Genomic DNA, 25,854 nt, shown 5'->3' on the forward strand with positions numbered 1-25,854 from the left:
TAGCTGTGGCCAAAAGAGAAGTCAAGCACAGCACCAAAATTTTGTTTTGAAAAGCATTAAGACACTGAAAGTTTTGCTGCTTTTATCACCACCGCCTCTGCTCCCGGTGTTTGGGGAGGATTCACTAATTCTGTAACTGTTTGGTGTCTCTCTCTTCAGTGATGTGCAATGGTCTCTAAATTAGAACAAAACTCTCTCTAAACTAGAATTAAAACACTTCTGACCTGAATGGGAAAATATTGTCCCACCCCTATGACGTGGCTGTTAAATCTCACTTGCACAGCCACCTTCAAATGTATGGGTCACTTAGATAATTCAGCATCACCAACGGCATCAGAGAGTATCACACGCTAGTCATAGCAATGTACATGGACACCCAAGGGAGCACTGGAGAGCATTTGGACACTGGAGTGGAAAAGACCCACATCACTCGGTGCTATAGAAACGCCCTGCTACGTTAGCAGCCCAGGGAATCCACTGAAACCCCACAAGAGCCTGTGAATGACAGTGCCCTTTCAGCTGCATTCAGGGGAAATAGCATCTGTGAATCAGCAAGATTGCAGCAAGAAAACATCTGATTTAAAGCCTCCTACCCTCCTCTTGCCAGGAAAATCAAGCCTTCCCCTGGGGCAACAGGATGAAATTGCTGTGCTCCTCCTCCCCTTTCGAGGGACACTGCGCCTTTTCTATGTGATGGAGGTGCCGGGTGAGCCTTTCCTTTCACCGAGGAGGAGGAGGTGGCTGGTTCTGGACAGGAACGCTTGGGCATCAGCTAAACCGGAGGCCAGGCCTCCGCGCTAGAACTGTGCGTAATGCCTTCCTAGCCAGAGCCACAGCACAGCTCGCTCTTGAAGTTCAGCTGCATCATCTCAGCTCGCAGATCTTGAATAGATTATAGTTAAAAATGCAGCTCTATTATAAAGTCTGTGTTATTAAGCAACTCTGTACTATGGTGATAGTATCTATGGAAATGAAACTCAGGGAGTAAATGTGGATCAGCGGAGACTTTCAGGACCCTGCACAGTATTGGGCGATTCCATCTACTCACCTTAAAAGGGCTTTGGCTGTTCCTCTGTTTTGAAAAGTCCTGGCCTTGTATGGATGATACACAAAAAAAGAAAGAGTGAACAATTAAGACTGCTGCTTTCGCACTACAGAAAATTCAACATTGTCCTCTTTGTGCAGCTAGAAAGTTAAAACTTCCCTCACCAAGAGGACAGGAAAAAAACCCAGAATGACCGCAAATCTTTGAAAGAAAGTAAAAGACACTCTTGTTAAAAACTATTTATTTTTTATAAATATAATTATCTGTTCATTACACAACATGAAAGGAATCACAAAGCCTTACTCATGGGAAAATAAGATTTTACAGCATGATTTATAAAAGTTGAAGTGAAAAATTCATTAATTCCAGTGTTAGTTTTCCGTAAAATGTAAAAAATAATCACACCATTGAATTCTAGGAACACACTTGCCATTAAAAAGAAAATGGTATCAATAACCACTTATGGGAGAAACAGACTATAAGAAGTTACTCCACTGAGTTGCTTTTGCAAAGAAAGGTTAATACAAGCTCTCAAGAAGGTGCACACCTCCTATTAATAGCTTTCACAAAATAAAAATAGCACTGCTTCCTTGGCCTATAGCCCAGTGGATTTCTACCATTCTTCCTCATCAGATTTGTTGCTCATTTAACCCTTCTTCCCATCTGCAGCCTCCCTTTTGCCCATCACAAATTTTATGTATTTTAGAATATTTGTTTTTCATTTGGCAAATCTTCAGTATTAAAGAGTTTAACAGGAATGTCTGTGTAAAAAGTAAAAAAACACCCCAGTTCTAAAAAAAACCAAACCCAAGCAACCCAGACAGCGATGTTCACGGAGAAAAACATGCATAAGCTTTTACTGGATTTTAATAAAATTTCAGATGAATTTTGGGGTGACCGATTAGAGACTTTGCAAATGAACTCTATTTTCAGCTGGCAAGAACAGCCGCTATCTGGGAAAAAAACCACATGCTTATTTAAAAGTGCAAATAACCCTCTCTAAATTCAGTGTTTATTTCAAAGGGTGACAGCCAAATATTAACGAGAAAGTGTGCAGAAATAAGAAAACAACAATACCACAGTCATCTGTAAAGTAGCAATAAATTCTGTCATTCATAACAATGTCTCTATTCTCACCTAGGTCAATTTTTCATTAAAACTTGTTCCCTCACACTAAATGCAAAAGAACTGGAATGAAGTTAACATGGCTATTTTTGTTTAAAAATGAAAAATGATGTTTGAATTTATGGACATACCAGACCTAAAACATCTTCCTCTGCACAGCTGTTTCAGCCACTGTGGTATATTTTGGAGCCAGTGTTTGCTAGCACTCATCTCGAAGAGAGCTATTCCAGAAGACTTATTCCAGTTAACTCCTAGGCGTATGCTCTTATTCCAGACTCCACTGTCAGCACATCCACTTGACAAGCAAGTCCTGCAGCAAGGAACCTGCAACGCTCACCCTCCTCCCGCTTTTCTATGCTCCTCTCTTCCCGTGATTTATTTTCACCCTTTGGTGTTTGTGCTGGTCGTTAAGCCTGGCTGTAACCATGAAACAGGCAGGAGCAAACCTGTTCACGAACACCCACAAAAGATGGATAACCAGCCATCCGGCTGTCAAACCAGACCAGTTAAGGCACTTGTGTCTCTTCTGTGTTTGAGCTCTTCAGAAAGCTACACCACCACAACTCCCCTCCTTTCCCACGCTAAAGCTAAGGGATGCGCATCAGTGCAACTCAGCTTAGTCAAATACAATATGTAAAATGCAGCTTTTTTGGACCATCTGCAAGGTGGGGGAGGGTGCCTGTCAGAAATCATAGCCAGTCCCTGAGATTTCGGCCTTTTCCTGCTGCACATAGCTTCTGCCACGTTATGTTCTCCCTGGCTCTGCCTAGTAACGGGCTCTCTAGAGCTCGCTCAGTGCACTTTTATCTGTGCAATTAGCAGAGGACAACAGTTCTGATTTCTGCATTAAGATAAGCATTATGCTGAAAGGCAACAACTCCTGGGAACCTGGGAGCACAGGCCGTACAGTGTAGACCTGCCCGCCTTGCTCCACGCGCTATCAGACCACAGCACCTATTTGTACCCAGATTTGCATCTTTATCCCTAGGACTCTGCAGACCCCTGCGCAGGGAAGGACTTGAAGCCAATGCCTGACACCCAGCTTTCTAAAGCAAAGCCTCCTTCCTTCCCTATACCGCAGACTTTCAGGTCCGTAAGGGGTCACCAGACTCCCAGGTCCAGCTCCTGAGGATCCTGTTTTCCCCTTGCGAGGCTCCAGCGCTGTGAAGGGCGGCCAAGCCAGGCACAGCCTCAGACCAGCCCTGCTGAAAGACCAGCACACAACTGACTGCTGCTTCTCAGGGTCGGGGCGCCATCTCCTGTCAGCGTTCGGGCCCCTCAGTCCCTGGGTCACCTCAGACCCCACCATCTCCACCTGGTCACCCACAAACAGCTACTTCTCTGTGGAAACAGGGCCAGATTTCACAGGAAGAAGAGAGAAATTCCCTTGAAAGTGGCCTCCGCTCCTATGCAGAATCCTCCCTGCTGGCATCCAGTACCACCCCCAGCTTCCTGCAGTGGGTCTGTCCCATCCTGGGGCCACCCTGGGTGAGTGGGTTCGTCTCTAGCCTCCACATGGACCATCAGCCCAGATTCTCCCATCTTGTGCTGTCTTGATTTCCTTACCAAAAGCTGTACTCTGGTCTGCTGTGGTAAATTACCCATTGGAGATGATCACGGAGCATTTCGGGATATCATGAAAGCAGAGACGCACCCATTGTGCATGGCAGCATTCTGGGAAGGTGAAGATTAGGAAGGGGAGAGTGGGGTCTCTAGGTAGGACTAGATGTCTCCAACCCTTCCTGTGAGCAATAGCACTATACATTTCTATAAGCACTTAACGTTGTCCTGTCAGAGAGATGCAATTTACTAGTTCTGTGTGCCCGAGATATGTACAGAGAAAATTCCCTCCTCTGATAAGTGAGCGTCCTTGAGTTCAAACCCCACCACCACCATCTGCAAACACTGTAACTACCTTAATGTGTGCTGTAATAACAGATACGTTGATAGTTTATAAAGCTGCCTCCTGCAGAAATTTTATAAGCCACTGAATGACACTGCAAGCTTCAATTCTGAAGACAGAGAAAAGTTCATTTCAGAGAATGAGACAAAGACAAAGAAAGACGGTTAAAGAAACCATTTCTTTGCTAGCTAAAACCAAGCAACTCCTCTCAACACCAAGCTTCTCCCTCAGTAATTGTTGCACTGCAGGCAAATAATGGCCCTGTGAACTGCCATATTCCTCACCCTGTCCCCATTATTCAAACAGCCTAAAAAGCAATATGTCTTCCTTCTCCATCCCCCATGGTATCAGCTATCCACTTAATGAAAGCAGCAAATTACTGCTTATAAACTCAGCCTCTGCTGCTGGGCAATCTGCAAAGACTCAGGACTGCCATGAGCTCACAGATCAGTGTGAGCATTTAGGGGCCACATGCCACAAAAGCAAATGCGTGTCTATGCTTCCAGGAGAGCACAGCCACAGCCTATGGACCCGCGGGCACAGAACCTTCATTTTACTGAGATGACGACTCTGTCCCAGCCAGACTGAGCAAGGCAGAGGATGAACATGTTATTACTGTCTTCTAGCCTGAGAATTAAAACAAAAATAATAATAAATTTGGCAGGTACTTAATTTAACAAGTCTCCCGTAGCGCCTGCGAGGTAGTTAAATGCTAATAAACACAAAGGCCTGACAGGGAAAACTGAGGCACTTCAAGGTGAGGTAATTTGTCCAAAGACACAGTCAGAACCCCTAGCAGAGCCAGAAACACTGCACTGGGCTCTTGGCTCCTACTTAGCTCTGAACGGTGCGTTGAGTTCCTTTCCGGGCTCAAATGTCAGAGGCACTGCAGGCCACGGATTTCCCAGAAGGTTAGAGGAGTCTGTCAGAGACGAAGCTGCTGCTGGCAACAGAAAAACATGGACATTGTGTAGGAAAATCCAGGCTGTAAGGGCCACGCAGACAAGGGAGGAGGGACACTGTGAAGGCATCACCCAAGCAGAGCTTCATAATCCACATACCACACCAGCTGGCCAGAGCTGGGGCTGACACCCGAGACAGGCCATTTCCTTGGTTTATGGCCCACCCTGCTGAGCAGGGTCACGATGTCATGCTTACCCTTCCCCAAAACCAGGACAAACACCTGCCTGGCCTTGTTGATGAGGGGTAGGCTAAGGCTCATCCTTTGGTGAGGTTTGACAGGGCTTTCGGTCAGCACCACAGTCCGAGCCCCTTCCAAGCCGTTTTCAGATTGGGGGAAGAGCGAGGCAGTGTGCCCATCAGTGCCCACCCCCAGCAGGACCAGGTCAAAGCTAGCATTGGCCACCAGGGCCAAGATCTCCTTGGCATACAGTTCCGTGCCTCTGTCCTCTTCCACACAGAGCCGCTGGTTCAGGTGCACAGGCATAGGGTGGATGTTGAAGTAGGGCACCCTGACACTCTGGAGGAGATGCTTGTGCAAGCTGAAGAAGTTGGACTCAATGTCAGTGAGAGGGACACAGCGTTCATCTACCAGCCAGATGTGGGTGTGCTTCCACGGAAAGGCATAATGGTGTCTTGCCAGCCGCTGGAATAGGACCACCGGGCTTGAGCCGCCTGAGAGGGCCAGGTGGAACTTCCCAGAGTGTGCCACAGCCCTACTTGCTGTCTTCTCGATGTCAGAAGCCAGCTGGGAAATCAGGTTCTCAGACCATGCTGAGACCAGGGGACTCTGCCGAAATTTGGACTGGATTGCGCTGTAATCACTTGGCATCAGCCTGTTGGGGTTCAGCAGTTCTACTGGCTCTGCCAGCGTGAATGCCACTTCCCCACTCACCATTTCAAAGTCTAAGAGGTGCTGGTTCTCCACTCCGCCAGGGTAGAGGCGTAGGGGCTGCTGGGAAATGCTATCCAGCAGCGGTGTCCAGAATCCCCAGGAGGCCAGCAGGTTCTCGGTGGTAATGAAGAAGTCCTTCCTGCCATGGTAGATGTTGGAGATGAGGACAGAATATGCATCTCTCTCTTTCACAGGGCTGTACATGTAGTAATCAGACAATGGTTGTCCAAAAATGTGCAGGTCTGACCGACCCACTGCTTCTTTCCAACTGCCTTCTGGCATGACAGGCCTGAAAAGGTTCCTGCTCACAAGCACTGCAGGGGTGTTGAGTGCGCCATGCCCGATGTAGAAGATGATCTGCTTGGCTTTACACTGGCTGTGCTCTGCATCCCTCAGAGTCTCGCTCTGAGTGCAGTAGGCCCGGTTCTTGAAGAGAACACGGACATAACCTACCCGTTCATCCAGAGCTTTCCCAGAAGTGAGGAGGAAAGGGACCCCTTCCCAACGCAGGTTGTCATTGTGAATCAGCACACCTGAAACGACAGTGATGTCAGCTACCAAATTAAACCTGAACAGCAAGCAGATTTGAGGGGATCTCTATCACCTACCCATCATTCCCCTTCCTTAGCTCCCCAAAATCTTGTGTCTCTTGCTCCACATTCAGCCCTTTCATGACATCACTGGACTAACAGCTCTCCAGCTACCGTGCTGTGCTGCCTCCCAGGTATCCTACTTGATTAAACTTCTTTCATCTTGCAGGAATGAGAATTCAGGAACCACTAATTTCTGAGCACAAATACAATTCAGACAAAATCTTTAATGTTCAGAAGACACAGCATGGCCAGAGATGGCCTCGTGGTCTCCTAATCACAGAGAACTGCCAATGCTTTACCCCTCAGATGCAGACAGCAACTCGACTTTATGAAAAGGCAAAGGACTTTGCAGGCCACTTCTAAAAATAACAGAGAGATCTTATCAAGAATAATGGGATTTAGCTCTTACAAAATGCTCCCCATTCACTGGATCATTAGTTAACTAACATGACAACGACATTATCTTGTTACAGCTCCCAGTGACAGTGCTGGTGGATGTCTGGAGACATCCCTGTGTTAGCACTGAGGTCCACAGTCATGGAGCTGGTATCAGCATGCAAGGACTCACATCTGCTCTCCTCAGCTCTAGACTACTCCCCTTTCCAGGGCCCAGACCAAACTCTCACCTGCAAAGGTTGGTGTTGTGCTGATGTAGTCCTGTGCCTTCTGCAGTTCCTCCCGTACTTGGCTGGCATACGCCTGATACTGACCCAACACGGCATTGTTTTTCTCCAGGCCCCGCAAGGACTGGAAGGCCTGCAGCTTGCACTGCAAAACCTCTTCAGCCTTGCTCACATTGGCTGGGAGCTCCATGGTCAGAAACATCAGGGCCTCCGTGAGGTGGTTCTGCAGCACATCCCGGATGACTCCATACTGCTCGTAGAAGCTGGTGCGGCCTGAGGACAAAGAGGAGATAAGATGCTGGCAAACTGATGTGGTTATCTTGCAGCCTTGCCCTCTGCATGTATAACGTTTGCAAAGGAGAACAAAGAGCACTGGCCCTAATTGGTTTGCACCGAGCTCCTCGTCTCCTGACCCAACAATTCACTTGAAGCCATCAAGCTCAGAGAAGTTGTGGATGTCCCACCGCTGGACGTGTTCAAAGTCTGGTTGGACAGGGCTCTGAGCAACCTGACCTAGTGAAAGATGTCCCTGCCCACGGCAGGGGAGTTGGAGTAGATTATCTCCAAAGTCCCTTTCAGCCCAAACCATTCTACAATTCTATGATTCTAAGCCTTTTCTCTCCCTCCAGAGGGGCTTCCAAAATGTCTCTGCTACTAAAATAAAGATAAAAGGTTCCCATGAGACCGCTCCAGGTCCTCCACAGAGCCAGACATAATCCTCCTTCCGGGGTACTTACAGAGCCTAAACCCAGCAGGAGTAATGCTCTTGTCTGCTACTTCCCGAGTGCACAGAGCAGAAAGCAGCTTTGCTTTCTTGTATCGCTTGTGCTTTCAGAAGCTGCGGTCAGTGACTAGCAGCAATATCCAGCTCAAACCTCTCACATACAGCATGATGCAGGGCCCCTGTATAACTCTCGCCCTGACACTCGTGTCCCACAGGTCACAACAGCACCTGGGCCTGAGACTCCACACAACACAGTTCTACGCAGAAGCTTTGACAGAGTAGCTGGAAAGTAGGGTCAGAGCAGGGGCCCCAGCAGCTCTATAGCTACACACCAGGCCCACAGAACAGCTGAAGCTGGGTCCCGGCAATGAGCACTGCTCTTCGCTGCCTCTTTTCCCCTGGTTTTCCTGTCCTCAGAAGGCTCTGGCTGAGCCATGCCCTTGACAGACGAAATTTCATGCGCAAAGCCCTGCTTCTCTTTCCCTGCCTGACTCCTGATGCAGGTGGGAACGGGGGGAGAAGGACAATGCACTTATAAGGAAAATGACTCAAACAGATGCCTTTCTGTAGTCCATCAGCAGCAGGCTGCACACTGCAGACTACATCACGGCCACAGGCTTCCCCTATTGATTGAGACATTCATCTCCCTTGCTCTAATCCAAAGGCACATTCATTAATGTAATCAATGCCGCAGATTTGTTGAGAGCCAGGCTGCCAGCTGAAGCTGCACAGGGAAAAAAAAAAAAAAAAAGATGTCAAATGAAAAATTGCAAAGTTGTTCAGTGCGGGGAGGGTACGGGTATAGCTGGCGATATGCACGGACAACACTGGTCTCCCTACGTCTCTCTGCAGCGCATCCCTCACCCACAAACAGGCCCAGTGAGGCCTGGGCTGCCAAACCAAAAATTACTCCAAGTTTGATAAAGTTGCATTAATTGAGTTTGTGGTGGCTGAGGAAGGAAGAGAGGGAGGGAGGGAGGAAGCAGGAAGATTGAAGAGGAGGTAAAGTGAGTGGAGAAACAATCCTGATGTTGCAGAACCGAAGGCTCCTGACATCCCGAGAAGTGCTGCGGGTGGCAGTCCAGCCCAGAGTGCTTTATGCTGAGCACTGCAGAGCGGATGCTGCAGCATTGCAGGGAGGGATTGCAGCCGTGTCCTTCAGCAGGAGACCCATGCTAGCAACTCTGGGCTTGGATTTTCTCTCTGCAATGCTCTTTCTTACTACAGAGAGGAAGGGAAACAAACAGGCAGACAAACGCAGACTGACCTAGGTACCTGGACTGACACCAACTAGCCGATACGAGTAACAACACCCCGGCAAACGATGCAAGAGCATCTTCCAAAGAATAGCGGAAATGTATACTCGGTGTGAGCTTGGTAGGTAATAGGACAGGGATACAAAAGGGTTGTTGTTACAACAACCAGATTATTGCAGCACTGAACTGAAGTGGCCTTAGACTGCATCAATTCCAAATCCAGCGCCTTTTACCAAGATTTGGGACAGAAAGCTAGGTGCAACGCCCCCAGAGCTCTGCAGCAGAAAAAGGTGGGGGATTCTGCCCCTGCTCCCTGAACTGCAACGGGAATCTTGGAAGCAGCAACACTACCTGGAAGTGAGTCAGTCCCTAGCGTAGAAGGTGTAAGACAGCCCCTCTGTATTTCCAGGGAGCAACATATCATTCATCTGCTCTTTTTTGTTTCTGCACCAGCACTACCTCAAGGGCCACTTTCACGTAACGAACTTGTCAGTTCTCCTCACTCATTCAATGTAGCTCTGCGCACTCGCCTCACCAACCTTTAGCATCCACAGTCTCTTTCAAGACAATCTCCACTCTTTCCACGTGATGTCGGTTCCAAATTGGATCCAGAAACTGTCGGTTCTGATCTCGAAAAGGCAGGATATGGGCTACAGCCTGTGAAGGGAAAAATCAAAGACCTGACAAAAACTCACCAGCTTTCCACAGTATCTCTGCCTCACCGCCCCATCCAGCACCGTGATGTGGCCAGCTCTGGAGTGCCAGCAGACACGCCACACAGTCGAGTGGGTCAGAGAAGAGAAAATCAGCAAGGGAGCCTGCAATGATGCACAGTGGGGTCTCCAACGACTGTACAGAGCAGATACTAAATGTCTTTCTGAGGCATTTGGAGGTTTTGTGTGAAAAAGGCTGAACTACAAACTGCAAGGCACTCAGTTTATATCTACCGAAGGACAAAGGGCTGAGTCAGACCATCCTGGGACTAACGTAGTTCCAAAGTGCTGAAATACATCAGATTAGATGCTTATACCACTAAAGCCATCTGCTCTTTTTGGGAGAAAAAAAAAAAAAAGAAGAAAACCCCCCTCTTAGTAGAGATGCTCTCCTTGCAGCTGGACATGCAACATTCTGAGTAAAATCTGGCCACAGTGCCATGACTGGAACAGGTTACTTTCAAAACGTGGCATCACATTTCTCTAAAACAAGGATGGCATGTCCTTGAACACATTCCCTCTGGGACAATGCAGCTCCACATCCTGAGCTGTCCCTGCAGCAGCCAGTCCTCCATGCCCCAAGTGGAGCACAGGGCAGGAAGAAACCTCCTCCTAAGCATCCCGCAAAACTAACATCCCATCAGCTCCACATCGTATCAAATTAAAATTGCTTCTAGAAGCCACAGAGAAGCAGAGAGGTCTGTCTGTAATGAGATGGGAGAACTGTGAGCGGGAAAGGTTGTTGCTTATTCAGCGAAATCAAAGCCCTGACCTTGATGAGAAGACCAGGTGAATTCTGCATCCCTTTATGCACACACAGTTCACCCCTACACCCTGGCTTCCCTCTGGAGCGGAGACCCTCATCACTCTAACGGGAGAAAGCCCTGCTTTGGTCTGAACATCTCCTCTGCTCTGTAAGAGGACGGACAGCAGCGCAGTACAGGGCAAGAATAACAGCACAGGACTCCATAAGCAAATGGAGGCTTGGGAGCACACTCAGTGGTGCTGCCTGAATTTGAGAGAGGAACAACACTCTCATTAGATGCAGAGCTGACACCCAGCGCTCTCCCAGCCACTAAGTCCCTCAACCCAGCAGGGGCCTGTGCCTTCCAAGCTGCACACCTGTTTGCCAAGGTAGTGGTCCACCCGGTACATCTCCTCTTCCCTGAAGAAGCTTGTCAGCTCTGCAGCCAGCTGCTGGGCTGACTCCAGGTCATGGCCAAAAGGTTTCTCCAGCACCACACGCAACCAGGCTCCTGGAGGTGGTCTGCAGCTGCTGTTGATGTGGCGGGCAATCTCTGTGTAGGCAAACGGTGGTACTGAGAAGTAGAAGATCCTTCCAGCCTCCTTCAGCCCCTCCTCGCGAAGCAGTGTCTCAATCTCTCTGTTCAGCACCATGTAGTTTTCGGCAGTCTTCAGCTGGTGGTATTGGCTCAGCTTCAGGAATTGGTCCTTGAGCACAGCACACCTATTGGGAGGTTCATCCGGGGGACAGGCCAGCTTCTTCAGCACATCAAACATCAGTCTCTGCCCCGGCTCCAGAGCTGTCAGTGCAGCCCCGTGGAAGGTGAAACTGTGGCCACTGCTCACTTGGTCCATGTAGAGTTGGAATAGACCCTGCCACAAATACTTCTTGGCCAAATCACCTGTGGCTCCCAGCAACACCACTGAGATGTGGCCTTGGGACACTTCAGCCAGTGATGGCAAGGCTCCCATGAACAACACTGTACACAGGACTCTTCTCAGCATCTTGGGAGAGAAGAGGTAGACCAAGGAACACTACAAGAAAGGATTAAAAAAGAACATCTGTCAATCTACGTTATAACACTGCAAAACACAATGCAAGGTTCCTGCATTCCTACAGCTGAAGAGCCAGGGACTTCTGCCTGATCCTCCACCCAACAGTCTCTCTGCCCCTCCATGATCTCAGTCATGGTAGTAACTGGGGCTCTTGAAAAGACTGCAGCCTCCTTATGCAAACCAAGAAGTGGAAGACAGCACGGGCCTAAGGTCTTTTGGTAGCATAAGCATTGTTCCCACAGCTGAGTTAATGAGGGGGTGTCAATGCCTTTAGACTGTGAAACTGAAATCCATTGTAATACAAATTTCAGAGCTGGCTACAAATCAACACATGTGCCTGCAAATTAAGTACTGCTTTCAACAATAGGACTTTGCTCAAATGGTATTATGCTTTCTTGGCACTGCTTCATGTCAATATTGTCATAGCAGCTCAGAGACAAGCACGACCACTGGCAGTACACAGGCTCTTCTTTAATACACTGTACTTTAATGACTCATGTGCACCACCACTCATGAACGGAGCTGAATTGGGTTCTAATGAGCTACGGGGATACAAATGGTCTGATAAAACAACACAGGGGGAGAAGTTGTTTAGTCCTCGAGTCTAGACATGAGCCAGTCTAGATGCTGCCTCATGATGGTTGTGTATGTGGCCAGGAGACAATGCGGGGTTTGTGTTCTGCCTACTGCAACTTTCCATCACTGAAGAGTGCACGGCAGCACCCATTCTGGCCTTCTCCACTCAGTACCCATTCAAACCACTGCAGCCAGTAACAGCCGGCCTCCCTGACCAAAAAGTCCCTTTGCTCATTCTTATTTATTCTTGTTTCTCTAATCCAAAATAAAGTTGTTTTTTTTTTAGAGAAATGACACATTTAGTTCTTATCCCTAGAAACATGGCAATGACTTTACATCTCAAGAGAGATAATCCAGAACAAGTGAATAAACCATTCTGCTGTTCTCATTACATCAAGTCTTATTTCAGAAGCTCTTACACTGGCTCTCTCATTCTCAATTTCATTTTCTGAAGTTGTGTTTAGTTAGAGCACAGCCTTCACAGCACACAAGATAATTAACTTCTTTAAACACTTTTGGTTCTGGTCAATAAACTTACACCTTTTAATTTTACCTGCGTAGGAAAACCAGCCATTTTTTGACAGCAAGAGGAAAAAGTATATGGATTTTTTTAGGCTGGTGCAGTTGCACTCTCACTAGGCTTTGCACTAGCATGATCACACCATTTCAAAATGGCAGTTTTGTGACCATACAACTGAGAAATGGATCTTGGATATGAGAATTAACATGATAATCCTAACCTTCTGCGGGCAGAGACAAGACAGAAAAGTGTCTCATCAGATTCATACATCCACAGTCAGCTAGAAAATATATCTCTGGCTCCACTGCTCCAGTTATAGCTGTGCATATGCCCTTGGACCAAAAGCTGTTAGCTTTTCCTTGCCCAGACTTACTCAGGATTGTTTTTCCTAGCCTGGAGTAAAAGGCCTGGTCCTTGCTCCCCTTGAATGGCAGAGGGATGAAACATGGATGTTGTCCTAGCTCTTGACTGGTTCTTCCCCCAGAAAGCTCCCACAAAAGTCACTATTCCATTACTAAATCAACACAGGATCTAAGTCAGCTAAAGGATGCAGGTAATTAAATAAAAACAGAAACTTCTGAGTATCAATCCTTATCTGCAGCTTGAACTGGTCTTCATAAATCTCATGTTTCTCCCTGCAGCAGACTCACCTGAGTAATACAGGAGCTTTACAGAGACTGCAGTGGCAAAAGTACCTGGAAACTTATCTTCTTCACGGCCCCTCCAGAGCGCAGATTTCTCTTCTCTTGTGACTGAGCGTACAGCAGCCTCTCTGATCAATGGTCAGGTAAGCAAGATAAGGCAGGTTGTTCCCCTTCTAGTAAATGTGAGGAAAGACCCAATTAGAGCAGAGGAAAAATGAACGTGCCTGTGCCAGCAACGTCCCAGCGCCAGCAATGTCCCAGCACATCCGAGCTCTCAGCCCATACACGCTGGCTGTGCTAAACCTTGTGGCTGACATTTGTGAGCAGGCAAAATGCAGGCATATGTGGCAACTCCTGGTCCCAGAGCGTCTTCCTGACTAACTCCTGTTTGCACGTGGGCTCAGATCGGTGCTGAAGGTCTCCAACTGAGGCCCTAGTGAGCCTCCCCGGGAGCAGTCCCCCACTCCAACTCTCACAATAAAGGGCGTCCCAAGATGCACTGAGAAGGGGGCAGCTTTAGCGAGCCCCTCTAGGACAGCAGGAGAGCACTGCTGCGATGCTGTGCCTTCTGGGCGCTCCGGCTTCCCTTTCAAAGGTCAGTTTGCATAGAGACTCCTTGGCTTTTCCTTCCTCATTTACTGCATGGAAGTCACACAGCAGCTGAGCACCAGTAAGCCGACCACAACAGCCGGCTCTGCTCTGCCACTGGGCAAGGAGGCAGCCTCGATGCTCCCCACAGGGCACATCGCTCCCTCAAGAGATGGTCCAGTATCCATTGCTCTGCTCCGGAGAGCTTCAACAAGGTGTACTGTAGTCTGTAAATCTAACTCATATCACCTCTCTCCAACCTTATGTTGTGACAGCCTCCTTTCCCTCCCTTCTTGCTGTGCTATTTAAGCTGCACATACCCACTTAAGAAATCCAGCAAACTGTGCTGGCAATTGCAGAGGGGAAGAAGTGAGGCTCCTAAGTTTTTGCCTGCGGTATAAATAATGATCATTTTAAGCAGAAGTTTGGTTTTCCTTCCCCCACTATGGGGTTATAATGCAGATAACAAAGTTTCTCAGTGCAATCAAGTAATGTTTACATTTGCTTGAGCAACCTTTATTCCAGGAACCTAGAGAAGTTTGACATACTGCCCGTTGCCCCTTGGCAGGCTGCAGTTACTGCTATGCTGCAGAGACCACAGCTGAAGAGCAGGTGTCTACCATGGAACGGGGAGGGTTTGGGTGGGTCATTCTTTTCCACGTACCCAAGGAAGTGAGTGAAATAGCCAAGCAGTTTCCTGGCAGATTCAGTTACACGGTCACATGTATTTCCAAGCCAACTGAAAACCAGTTTCACAACACTCCGAATTGCAAAATATTGTGCTACACTGCGCAGAATAAGCACAGGAAACCTAGAGGTGTTTGTTTACTGCTTTCATATCAGACAATCACCACTGTTCACATTAAAAAATAAAACTCTCAAAATCCCCCAGCCAGACAGAACAAAGTTACCCAGTCTGGCTTCAGGAAAAAACTCCTGGGCCTGATCCATATAAAACACTCTAAGAGCTTAAACCAGCAGTAAGTGTAAGCCTGTGCATTCCCTTGCGCAGTCACTGGAGTGCCAGTTTGACAGGAGCTCATTTCAGGTCTTGGAAGTTCCCCTACGGTATGGACAAAATGAAAAAGGTCTTTTTTGTAACTGTTGATCCCCACTGAAATAATTAACCGATGCACGGCCAAATGCAGCGCGGCCTGGAGCTAGTACAGGGCTATGCACGTGTAACACATGAAGGAAAGAGTTACCAAGACTCTGAGAATCAGCAAAAACATATTTGCCTTCTGCATATGCAAACATTAGAGGAGTGACCCCACCATCAGCTCCTGGAAAGGTCAGAGGCGTAACGTGGAGACTCACACTAAAAGCAAGCTGAGAGATGCATGAATTAAGTGTTTGGCCTTCCTTGTCAGCCCTCCAATGCAGCACTGAGACACGGCCTCACTCCTGAAACCAAGCAAGCTCTGGCCCCAGCACGGTGACAGCAGCTCCGTCGCCGAAGCCTTGGAAAAGTAGGAGGACAGGGTTACAGTGAGAAAAACGACTAGAGTGCGTAGGCACCATCCCGGCCACGCAGCCACCAAAACCAGGCGATGCAACCTCCGAAGCGTGGGTACCTTGCTACGGCAGCCAGCCTGCGCCAGAAGAGACCCAAATCTCATCATCCACCTTCCCCAGACTTGTCCGCGGGCGATTTCCTCCCGGTTCCCCGAGCACTGGGGATGCAGAAAGGATGCGGTGAACGTCCCTCCCCACGGGCAGGGATGAGCGACACCAGCACGCGTGAGAGGGGCGAGAAGAAGGACAGCGGGGTGGCCTTGGGAAGGTGGTGGCCTCACAGCGGGACGGCCGGACACCGGGCGGGCGGCGCCCGGGGGGACGCGGGGGCGGGGCCCCGCAGCAGCCGTGCATCCCACGCCCGACAAACGCCTCTGCCCTTCGCTTCTCCCCGCACCGCGGACACCGGCGCCCGCCCCTCCCGCGCTGCTCGGCGCTGCCCCGCGGGGGCACGGGCGGACCGGGGACCCCCCGCCGCCCCCGCCACGCAGCGTGAGGCCGCCGCACCGCGCTGCACGGCCACGCAATGCGCGGCAAAGCACCCCACGCGGAGAAAGCCGCCCTTTCCGCGCTGCCACGCGCAGTCGCGGCGTGGGAAGCCGCGCAAAGAGCCGCCTCCATGTTCCGTCCCCCGCCCCGTCCCCGCCGCCGCCCCCCACTCACCTCCCTCCCACCCCAGGCCCGCGCGTGGGGCGGCGGCGGCGGCGGCGGCTGCGGGCGGGCCCGGCACAGCGCCCCGCCCGCCGGGCGCTCCTCCCACCGCCGAGAGAGTCTGCGGTTGGCGTCGGCTCTCGCCGAGCAGCGCCGGTCGGGAGGGGCGAAAATCACAGGGCTAAAGCGGGGGCTGGCTCTGGGGGCGCTGGCCCTCCCTCGGGTGGGAGACCCCTGCCCAGCCCCAGCTGAGCTCCGGCGCTGTGGCTGCGCCCTGGGCAGCGGGGCTTTCACCCTTCTGACACCTGGGGCTTGCATCAGGGGTGTCCGCATGGATGGGCGCGTGGTGTGTTCTCTGAGCTGGAGCAGTTTGTTAGACCAAAACCTTTACTATAACCAGGAGTTTCAGAAACTGAAAGAAAAAGTCTCTATTTTCCTCAGTTACATTGGCTGGTCGAATTTTTGTATATACCTGTGCGAGTGTAGGTATATTTGCCTACGGACCCTGCATTGCTTTGATCCTGACATTACTGTGACTCCAGCATACTACGTTCCAACTACACGTGTGCATCCCCAACTCCAATCCTATGTTTTCTAAACAAAAGAAGTACCTTGTGAACCTCCCGGAGTGCATTTCAGTTCAGTTTGACGGTGCTTTTAGACGCATCGAGTTTTGGGAAGGCAGGCGGAGTGATGAGAGGCAGAGAGAAGAGAAGCAAAACTCTACAAACGCCCCCTCCGCCCCTTCGCCCAAGAACGCAGGCAGCAGCACTCTTAGGAAATGTCCTGGTACAATGTAAAGCTTTCACTGGAGCTCAGCTGTTGTCTTCAGATTCTCTGGGGTGAACAATGTCATAGGTATGATTTCCATAGCTGGCTCCGCTAAGTACGTTAATACGTGGAAATCTTTACAGTTGCTGGCTCTAAGATCTGAGCAGGCTGCAGTCAGACTCAGGGTCTCCGCTAGCAGTGCGCTCCCTGCTACATCAGGGCTCCATTTATGGATTCCGCCAGCTCCCCATAAAGCAACACATAACATTCATATGAATATTAAAAGCTCCTTTGTTAAGAGCCCTGGCCAGCCAAACTTCTCAGATACGATCCTAGACTGCAGAAAATGCTGTGGTTTTGCAAACCATGGCTTGTATGGCAATAGCAAGGAGTTGCAAAGCGGACTTACACAGTTTAACAGCTATAACCGTATCCCATAATAAATGGCATTACGTTACATGGCAAGACTATACACCATTGCTGTTGTCTTTTTCACTCAAAAGTCTCAAATTATTTTACTCAAGTAGATACACTTTACCACAACTACTTCACAGGTGGGAAAACTGAGAGTCACATTGGCAGAGCCACATACTGAGAACTGAGAGCGCTGGGGTACCTGCTGCTCAGGCCGGCAATCTAGCAACGACATTATATATGAGACAAGCCTTGCATTCTATTTGTGATATAAATTTGAATTATATTTACAGTGTAATTTCTTGATGCCGTAGCCTTCTTCACCAACCTGTTCTGGAAGTTATTCCATCAGCATGTCCGCCTGGTCTCAAAAGGACCCTTTATGGTTTTGCAGAGGTATGGGAGTGACACAGTGTTAGCACCTAGGTTTGTCTGCAAGATACGGGTCCAGATCAGGGATGAGGGAGACTGCAGTCTACCCTGCTTCACATTACACATTGCTTTATGATTCCGACCATGTTACTAATGCAGCTTCAGGTTGGGTGAAGTCTGAATGCCTCTAGCAGTGGCCCTATATCTGAAACCCAGCAGAGGGTAGATCACAAGCGTAACTCAAGTGATGAAATTGTACAAATTAAGCTTGGTGAGGGGGTAAATAACTCTTCTGAAAGAGCCAGCTGGACAGATAATCCAGCTCCAGAGATCTCCCCTTACCACTCTGTGTGATATTACTGCACGGTACATTCAGCAAGAAGCTTAGGGGAATCAGTGCTATGTCCCATAGCTATGTATTTAACCCATCAATGACCTGATGACAAAGCTTGCTTAGCTCTCAGAAGCTAATCTAGGTCTGTTTGGGTATAGCAGGCTGTGAGAAAAGGTAAATGGGAGTCCCCTTTTACAGTCTGTTTTCTGTTCTGGAAGAAAAAGTGGGTTTGCCATCTACTTTAGCAGAAATCATTAAAGCACAAATCTCCCTGCTGCATATTTCTGGCACACTGAATGAGATGAACAGCTGAGGCCCTGGTCACTTGAGCCTGTTATTATTATGGATGGAGCTGGAAGTTGGGAGTAGTGGCAGTTGTTTAACAACATCTGTTGAGAGACCATGTTTTTAGCTAGTTATATGATGCCAAACTTTGAATATTGAGGCTGGAATTGTAGGGGGGGTGTTCGCTCTATGCAGTCATTTTTTGGAAGTCTGAAAAAAATGGTGCAGCTATTTCTGAGCTGAAGGTCAGAAGATAAAATAGGTTTTTTGACCATGTTAAAAATATCTCAGCTGTTTCATTAAGGAGCTCTAACATCTCATAATTTGGGGCAAGTAAGATTTTATCAGGATGATGAGTTGGATCAGAATGTGCTTTTGTCAGAAGAAGCATGTTTTTGTCAGTGCCTCTTCACACTTTTGCAGCTGCATGCTCCTTTAAGGGAAGTAGGTCCAGTGTGACAGATGAGGCATGTGATGCCAATAAAGGAATAAAAGGTAGTTAGCAAGGGAGGGGGCATTAAGGAACCAGATGTTCTGTAAACAAGTAAAAGCTCTGTAGGAAGAAGACCTTTTTCTGGTTGGTGTTTCAGGGGAGGGAGTATTAAGCTGAGGAGAGCAGTTTATCGGTTGAAAGACTCTAGCCTATAAACACAGGGTAAAGGCTGTGTTTTTGCATAGCGGTTGAAAGGTGTTCTGTAGCAAATGGTTCTTTAGTTATGGGAGCGGGAAAAACAATGTAAAAAGTGAGCTTGATATAGTGGGAGTTTGTTGCCCTTTGGTGTTGCATTTACAGACTAGCCCCAAGGTGTGGCGAGGTGAAACTGAGCCTGAATGGGGCTTGTACGGCTTTGAAGAGGTAAGGTGTGCTTCAGTAGAGCAAGCTTTTGATGAAACAGTTTTAGAGGAAGTTTGCCTGATATCTACTAAATTTACTAACTTCTGTGAAGGTACCTAATGCCAATGATCTATAGATGTGTCTGTAAATGACTGAGTAATTTCTGTGGATGCTTTATCATTCCTCAGTTCTTGTGTGTTGTTTCATGAGCTGGGAGCTCTGCTTGGTCATGCTGCTGCAGGGCCTGGTGGAGCTTGGTCAGGCAGTCACTGTGCTGGGGGCACAAGCTTCTAGGAAAGCTCTGAAGTTCTGGACTATCAAGTTCCCGTGACTTTGAGTAAGGCTATTAACTTCTGCTGTGAACCAATAAAGAACAGCTGTACAGCAGCTGGGCTTCTTAGAAAATAAAATTACTGTCTTGTGGCTTCTGAAAAATCTGACTGTAAAAATCATAAAAGCAGAGAGTAAGAAAGAGGGGCTTTGTTATGGCTGTTGGGGCAAGTCAGTGACTTAGTGACTTAATGAGTTCTGGAGCTGCAGTTGTGCTTGAAGTTGGTTTGTGGTTAAGCATGCTCACTTAAGGCCTTGAATGGGCCTGATGGAGAAGAATCTCCAATCCAGTTTAGGAAGCTTAGATTTAAATACTTATGCCTGTTTGGTATTAAACAATGTCATCTCTACGCATCCTGCCAAATGATGTTTAGACACTGGAAAGCTGACCTTCACAGGAGCCCTGTTGTAGCAATGGCCGGTGATGTTCCCAAATCCTGTCTGCCTGGACAGCTTGGCTCTTAGAGCTTAGCATCAAAGCAAAGCTGAGCCACTCCAAGGTGGGAGAGTATTGAGTAATACTGCCTCTTGGGAGCTTCTGTTTCTATTGTTTGTTGGCTTTCAGTTTTAAGCTATAGGTTTTAAGTTGTAGAAACCATGTTCACTGAATGCTTCACAGGTGTGCAACTTGAGTGGGGCAGGGAGGTGTCTTAACACAGCTGTCTTGCTGTGAAGTCGAGTGAATGGCAACACAGCTAATTCAGTTACCTCTCTGCTGAGATCCCCAACCAGTCATGGGACTAAAACATGACTTAAATCCCACTGTAAAGCTCTGTCACGGAGACTTCAGCAGCATTGCTGCAGTAATGATGCAGTCTGCCATCCCTCAGCAGCGAGGATGCAGCTGCAGCACAAATACTCCAGAAAATCAGTGACAAGGGGAAAGGAGTTGAGGGCTGGGGAGGAGGACAGCTAATCTTCACTAAGCACTCTCTACCTGAATCAAAACACAACTAATCAATCAAGCAAGCTGTGCCTACTTTCTGCCTTCTGTTCTAACACAGCCATGCTCTCATCAGCTTGATCAGCAGATTAAAGATACAGTACTAGCATCTTCCCCAGGAATTCCTGCACTGGGACAAGCTGCCTTTGGTCCCTTCTTCAGTCTTGGGCTAAATGAGGATGGAAACGGAAGTTATAGGCTAAACATGCTGTTTCTTAATTGTAATGTAGGGAAATATTCTCTTCCTCTTTTGCATGAGGACAAAGGGAGCTAGGGAGCTTTGCTTAGCTTTCAGTAGCTGAAGACCTTACTTGTGGCTCCTGAGGACCTCTTAGTGCATTAACTAGAAGAGTAAGTTGTACCTATTGTATCCGAGGATAAAAAAAAAACATAAAGCAACTACTGATTCTCATTGTTCTAGGCATAATATGTCTGCTCAAGATAAGCAAAGTAATTCACAGATGAAGCGATGGCCTCCTCTTTGCCCTTGGTATTAAGAGTAACCATCTTTCCTTGCTTGTTCTCTACCATGAACTGTCCTCAACGTGATCCAAACTGCTTTAGAGCTTCAATGGTTTTGACTCTGTATCATAATTGGTTGATTTACTTCAGAAGGAAGCACAAGGCAGGTAACTTGTGTTGCTGGCTGGCTCTGACAACGTCTGGAGAGCGTGGGAATTGAAACTGCAAGCCTTTGAAGCCTTAGCTGTACTGTGGCAGTTCTCTGTCCACTGAGCAATGCTGGCTTTCTCCACTCTTAGGGGTTGGGTACCTAAGAAATTACTTTTCTTGACTTCTGAGGTAAAAAGTGGTCAGAAGATGGGCATGAAGGCAGAACTGTTATCATTGAGCTCCTGAAGTTCCCCAGAATGTACTTGATTGGAGTTTAATAGTTACTGTATCTTAGGTAAATATTGATTGATGAAGATTGGCACACTGAACTTATGAAACGAATAATGGATGTTGTTGTGCTGGTAATCGGTTTCCTGACCAATCAGTATTGGACACATTGTCCTAGATTTAAAAAAGCAACAAAAAATTAATAGTCTATAAATAGCACACTTGTGAGAAGAAACTTTCAAATACATGGAGGCTTCCTAGTCTAGGAATATCTGAGCTCTTTCTTTGACTTCCACATCTTCAGTCCTAGGTTTTTACAATTCTGAGTGGATGGTGCAGCACTGAATGCCAGCATCCACCTTTATATAGAATCCTTATAGGTTTAACCATTGAGGTAGGGTTTTTTGTTGTATCCAAGAAGTTTTGGAAACTGTAATAAAAGCAAAACCACTATCTACTAACTACCTTTATGCTCTAATATACACAGTGGCCTAGGCAGTTACCTGATGGCGTAATACTGCAGCAGAGCTGTGTTGCACTTCATGTCAGAAAGCCAGTCAGCCCAGGACTGCTGCACTCCAGAACAGCTGAAATGCATGAATACAGCTGAGGAAAGCCAAAGGTTTTCTCTGGGCATCTGACAGCTGAATGGGAAAAGCAAAGTTGAAAAGAGATGTCTCTGCCCTTATTTCAGTGCCATGTTAAGATTAGATTGATTGATAAAGTTTAAAAACAAAATTCTTCATCGTAACATATTTGTTCTCCTATAACAAAGTGAAAGGCACCGAAATACACCACCATGTTGCTATCAATGGGCTGCGTTGCAGCCGCAAATTGGTGCAGTTTGGGATGTTATGTGTTGTTCAGTGCACTCCTTGGCGTATTGCATACAGGCTGCGCGCTGGAGCTTTGTTTCAGTAAAGTGGTGCTTCTTCTATTATCTACTACAGATTAATGATGTGTTTCTGGTTTGTAGAGTGAGTGGCCTTGAAGTATTGCGAAACACTTCCGTAAATCAATGTTTTCAAAGTCTTGGTAAAGATAAAATTTCAGTAAAACATTTTGACATTCCGGTGTCTCCTCTTGCTGCTGGTGTTAGCCTGCTTTCAGGTGTCACTGAAGGCCTGCAGAGGTAGTGGGCTATCTTACACTGAGAATATTCTGCCTGTTAATGCAACTCCGCCAGGCAGTAGCTGCAGCAGTGCAATGCTGGTAGCAACGCACAAGTAACCATAAACACAAAGCTGAATAGCTGAATACCCAGCTTTGCCTCTCTGTGCTCTTCTGTGGTGTTGTAAAACCAGAAGAATTGAGTATGCTATCTTATGCAACAGGTATACAGAAGTAAAAACTGACCCAGTCCCCGGAGTCCTAGGCTAGAGCTCTGCTGAGTGGGTGGGAAGGACTAGCGTGCTGGATGTAGATCTTAATCGGCACATACTACATCTCACCTGGCAAAGAACAGATGTCCTGTGCGTTTGGGTTCTGTAACTGACGGGCAGGTATAAGTGGTCCAGTCAAAAAACTAATCTCTAAATGGAAAAGCAGTCAAGGTGAAAAGGAAGGAAAAGGCTTTCCCAGTCAGTGCCAGGACTCTCTTGGATGCAGATAATCATCATATCTGAAAACTTGAACTAAAAGCTTTCAAGGGTGGTACCAAAAGGCAATAGTAAATTTAGATTGACCCTGATGTACACTTGGCATTTTGCTCTGGTGCATTGAAGTATGTGGATGAAAAATTAACATGTTTGAAAACAATCACTCTGCAACTGTTGGTTCCAGAGCCAGCCTGCTGTAGAGCTCTTGCCCATGCATTTTAGAGGCTGCCTGGTTCAGTTGTTCCCCGGCAATATCCTTCAAAAACCTTAAGCTTAATCTGGTTTCCCCTTCCTCAGTCTCACTTAGTGCTGGAGACTAGAATTACAGAACCAGAAGTTATTAGTAATTGGCAACTCCAGGATGTATAGTGAGGTCTCTTCTCTGGATATTAGTTCTTTTGTTCCATAGTGCTGACTCTCACTTCCATGAAACGGAAGGAAAATGGACTGGTGCATGTTGTCTCTGCTCATTGACTCTCAGCCATGAAAACGGGCTGAATCCACCATGACATACAGGGGTCTACGTAGCTTCATAGCCACAGCCTTCCAAGGGCTTAATCAGTGGAAGAGTTGAGGGATAAATTGTGCATTCTGTCAAACCAACCAGATGCAGGAATTAAATGTGCACAGGGCAAAAAACTTTTCTAGGCCTGAGCTGGTTTAAAACAACATAGCTTTGCTGAAGTTAGTGATAGGTCTTCGGATCAGGCATTAAACTGTTCTGTGTATCAGGAAAAAAACTGGACCTGTTAAATGTTCATGGAAGGTGTGAGCTTTTTTGGGTTTTTTTTTTTTTTCAAATTTCATACTTAAGAGCTTTCAGCTTCTGTCTGAATTCCTGATGTGGTTAAGACTGGTGTTAGCAATACCATGGAGAATGAGATTTTACCCTGTTCTTTTTGTCACCCCGTCCTTACTAATCACAGTTAAAGAGTGGTCTCCTTGCATCTTTCTGGCTGCTTTTTGCCTGAGAAGCCACTGATGACTTCTGAATAAGTTCCAGTCTGCACCCCAAACTTAGATTAGCTCAGGTGGGAGCAGAGGATGTTTGAGGGGCTTCTGCAGATGTCTGATTTGCTTTTCATTTTTTCCCCTTGCAAGAGCAACATCACCAGGTGAGAAAACCCAGCAGGCAATCAAACGGCTCAGTCTCCACCTTGTCAGGAAATAGAGCTGTATAGAGAGTGAGCGCTTGCTTTTTAGAAAAAATCCTATAGGATCAGGGTTCTTGCAGTGTCAGGGATTTAAGACTTTTTAACTCCCCCTCCCCCCTTTTTTTTCTTGCTTGTCTGAACAGCTCTGGGCTCTCCCGGCATCACTTCAGTGCAAGGACCCGTCTGACACTACTTATGCCAGGTCCTGCCTCCCTCACAGGAGAAGCAGTCTGCAACTTTTGCTGCTCTAGACAACGCTTCATCTCTGAGAAAGCAGAGCCCTACGGAGTGGATTTGGGGTAAGAAGAAAGCACTTCTGAGGGAGAGAGGGTGGGTTTCCTAACCTGGTTTAATGGAAGCTCTTTCCTTTGCATGCTCTTTTAGGAAGGGAGGCATTTTAAAGGCTGTGGTCCTTCCTCCTGCAGGGTTGTCTTTTAGAACTGCCAAAAGATTAAGAAGTCCAACTTCTGGTGTGTGCCTGCTAATTAAACTTCATTCAGTTCGTTTCTTTCCTGCCTTTTTAAATCTCCTTGGGACCAATATGAGGGAGGATGAATCAGTGAAGCTTTTAAAAAATCTGCCTTTTAAAAACAAACCAAGAAAAAAAAACCCCAACCCCAAAACCAGAATTAAACCCACTAAAATTACTTGTCAGGAGCTCTGGTTTTGCGTTATCTCTGCCGCTGATTTTCCAAGCCGGTGGTGGGTTTTTAACGCCTTTAGGCTGGTGCAGTTGTGCTGCAGTCCGAGCCCTGTGCTAAGCTGCAGAGCCTTTGCAGGAGTGCATCAGGACGCACTGACTTGCTGCTGATGCAGTACTTCAGCAAAGGAAACTTCCTGCATCTCCCCTCCTTTCCCCCTTTCTTGACACTTTTCAGCTTGTCTCCCCACTCGCACTCCCTGTCGTCCCCCCCAAAGAAACTGGGGGTTGTGTGGCAGGATACAGGAGGATGAAGGAGAAATTGGACACTGCAGCTTTAAGAGTGCAGCAGTGCCAGAGCTTTTCTCCTTCAAGTGATCTGCAAAGCAGCAGCCTCAGCCAGGGATTCCCCTTTCCGTGCTCGTCCTGAGCTCTCCGGAGCTGCCAGCTGGAATCAGGGGTTTTGCAGCCCCAACAGACTTGCCTTTGCTTCTAATCTTTCCGCAATCAGTTAAACAGTTGTTTCCCGAAATGTCCGGACTCGCACCTCAGCTTCAGCACCCTTCTCCCAAAAGACCGTGTCCTTGTGTGCTTGTATCTGCTGAATTGAGCTTAGTGTGTTTTAGGAATTTAAGAAAAGTGGTCTCATGATCTCCAAGCATGAATACTTTTCTACAGCCTTCAAAAGTTAAATTTGCACTGGAAATGTGTTAGCACGGCCTTTTACTGCAGAAGTTTAACTTGTGTTTTCGGCAGAAATGTGCAGTCAGAACACAATTTGTTAATGGCGTGAGGACTGACTTTTTAATTATAAAGTAAAAAAAAAAAACCACTTGGACATAAATGTCTGCTAGTAACTTGCATTTCTCTAGTTTAAAAAAAAAAATCTATGTTAATGGAAATGTCGCTTCTTACCAATTCCAGAGTCTTTGTAACTGTATGAATGAATGGGACAAGGGGAAAATATGCAGTTTGAGCAATTATCAATTCTGTTGAAATAGGAGTGAAGTCAGCTGTGCTGAAATCCCTGCAGATAGGGATTTCATATTGTGTATCTTGGGGAGGGAGGGAGCTACTCAGCAGTCAGTTGTTACAGCACACACCAAGTTAGATCCTTGCTGCTGCTGTGGAGTTGATGCTGCGTGATATTGGCAGCATATGAAATGATTAAATATTTGACTTCCCTAGTTTAGTGATGTCTCTTGAC

At 47.4% G+C, this 25,854-nt stretch overlaps 1 protein-coding gene across 2 annotated transcripts; it reads right to left on the reverse strand.

The window, feature by feature from the left end:
• Positions 1–1,271: 1,271 nt before the first annotated feature.
• Positions 1,272–16,253, reverse strand: H6PD (hexose-6-phosphate dehydrogenase/glucose 1-dehydrogenase). Of its 2 annotated transcripts, none has more exons than XM_075114381.1 (7): positions 16,144–16,253; positions 15,283–15,425; positions 13,384–13,550; positions 10,960–11,616; positions 9,664–9,781; positions 7,148–7,417; positions 1,272–6,461 (listed from the first exon to the last, which is right to left on the reverse strand). In XM_075114381.1, the coding sequence occupies exons 4-7, from the start codon at positions 11,584–11,586 to the stop codon at positions 5,104–5,106; spliced, it is 2,373 nt and encodes a 790-aa protein (XP_074970482.1). In that variant the 5' UTR covers positions 11,587–11,616; positions 13,384–13,550; positions 15,283–15,425; positions 16,144–16,253; the 3' UTR covers positions 1,272–5,103. The 2 variants fall into 2 exon arrangements, with proteins under 2 accessions (XP_074970482.1, XP_074970481.1); XM_075114380.1 differs by lacking the exon at positions 16,144–16,253 and adding an exon at positions 15,540–16,105.
• Positions 16,254–25,854: the final 9,601 nt, after the last annotated feature.

This window comes from Phalacrocorax aristotelis, chromosome 19, assembly GCF_949628215.1.
Source record: "Phalacrocorax aristotelis chromosome 19, bGulAri2.1, whole genome shotgun sequence".
NCBI classification, from domain to species: domain Eukaryota; kingdom Metazoa; phylum Chordata; class Aves; order Suliformes; family Phalacrocoracidae; genus Phalacrocorax; species Phalacrocorax aristotelis.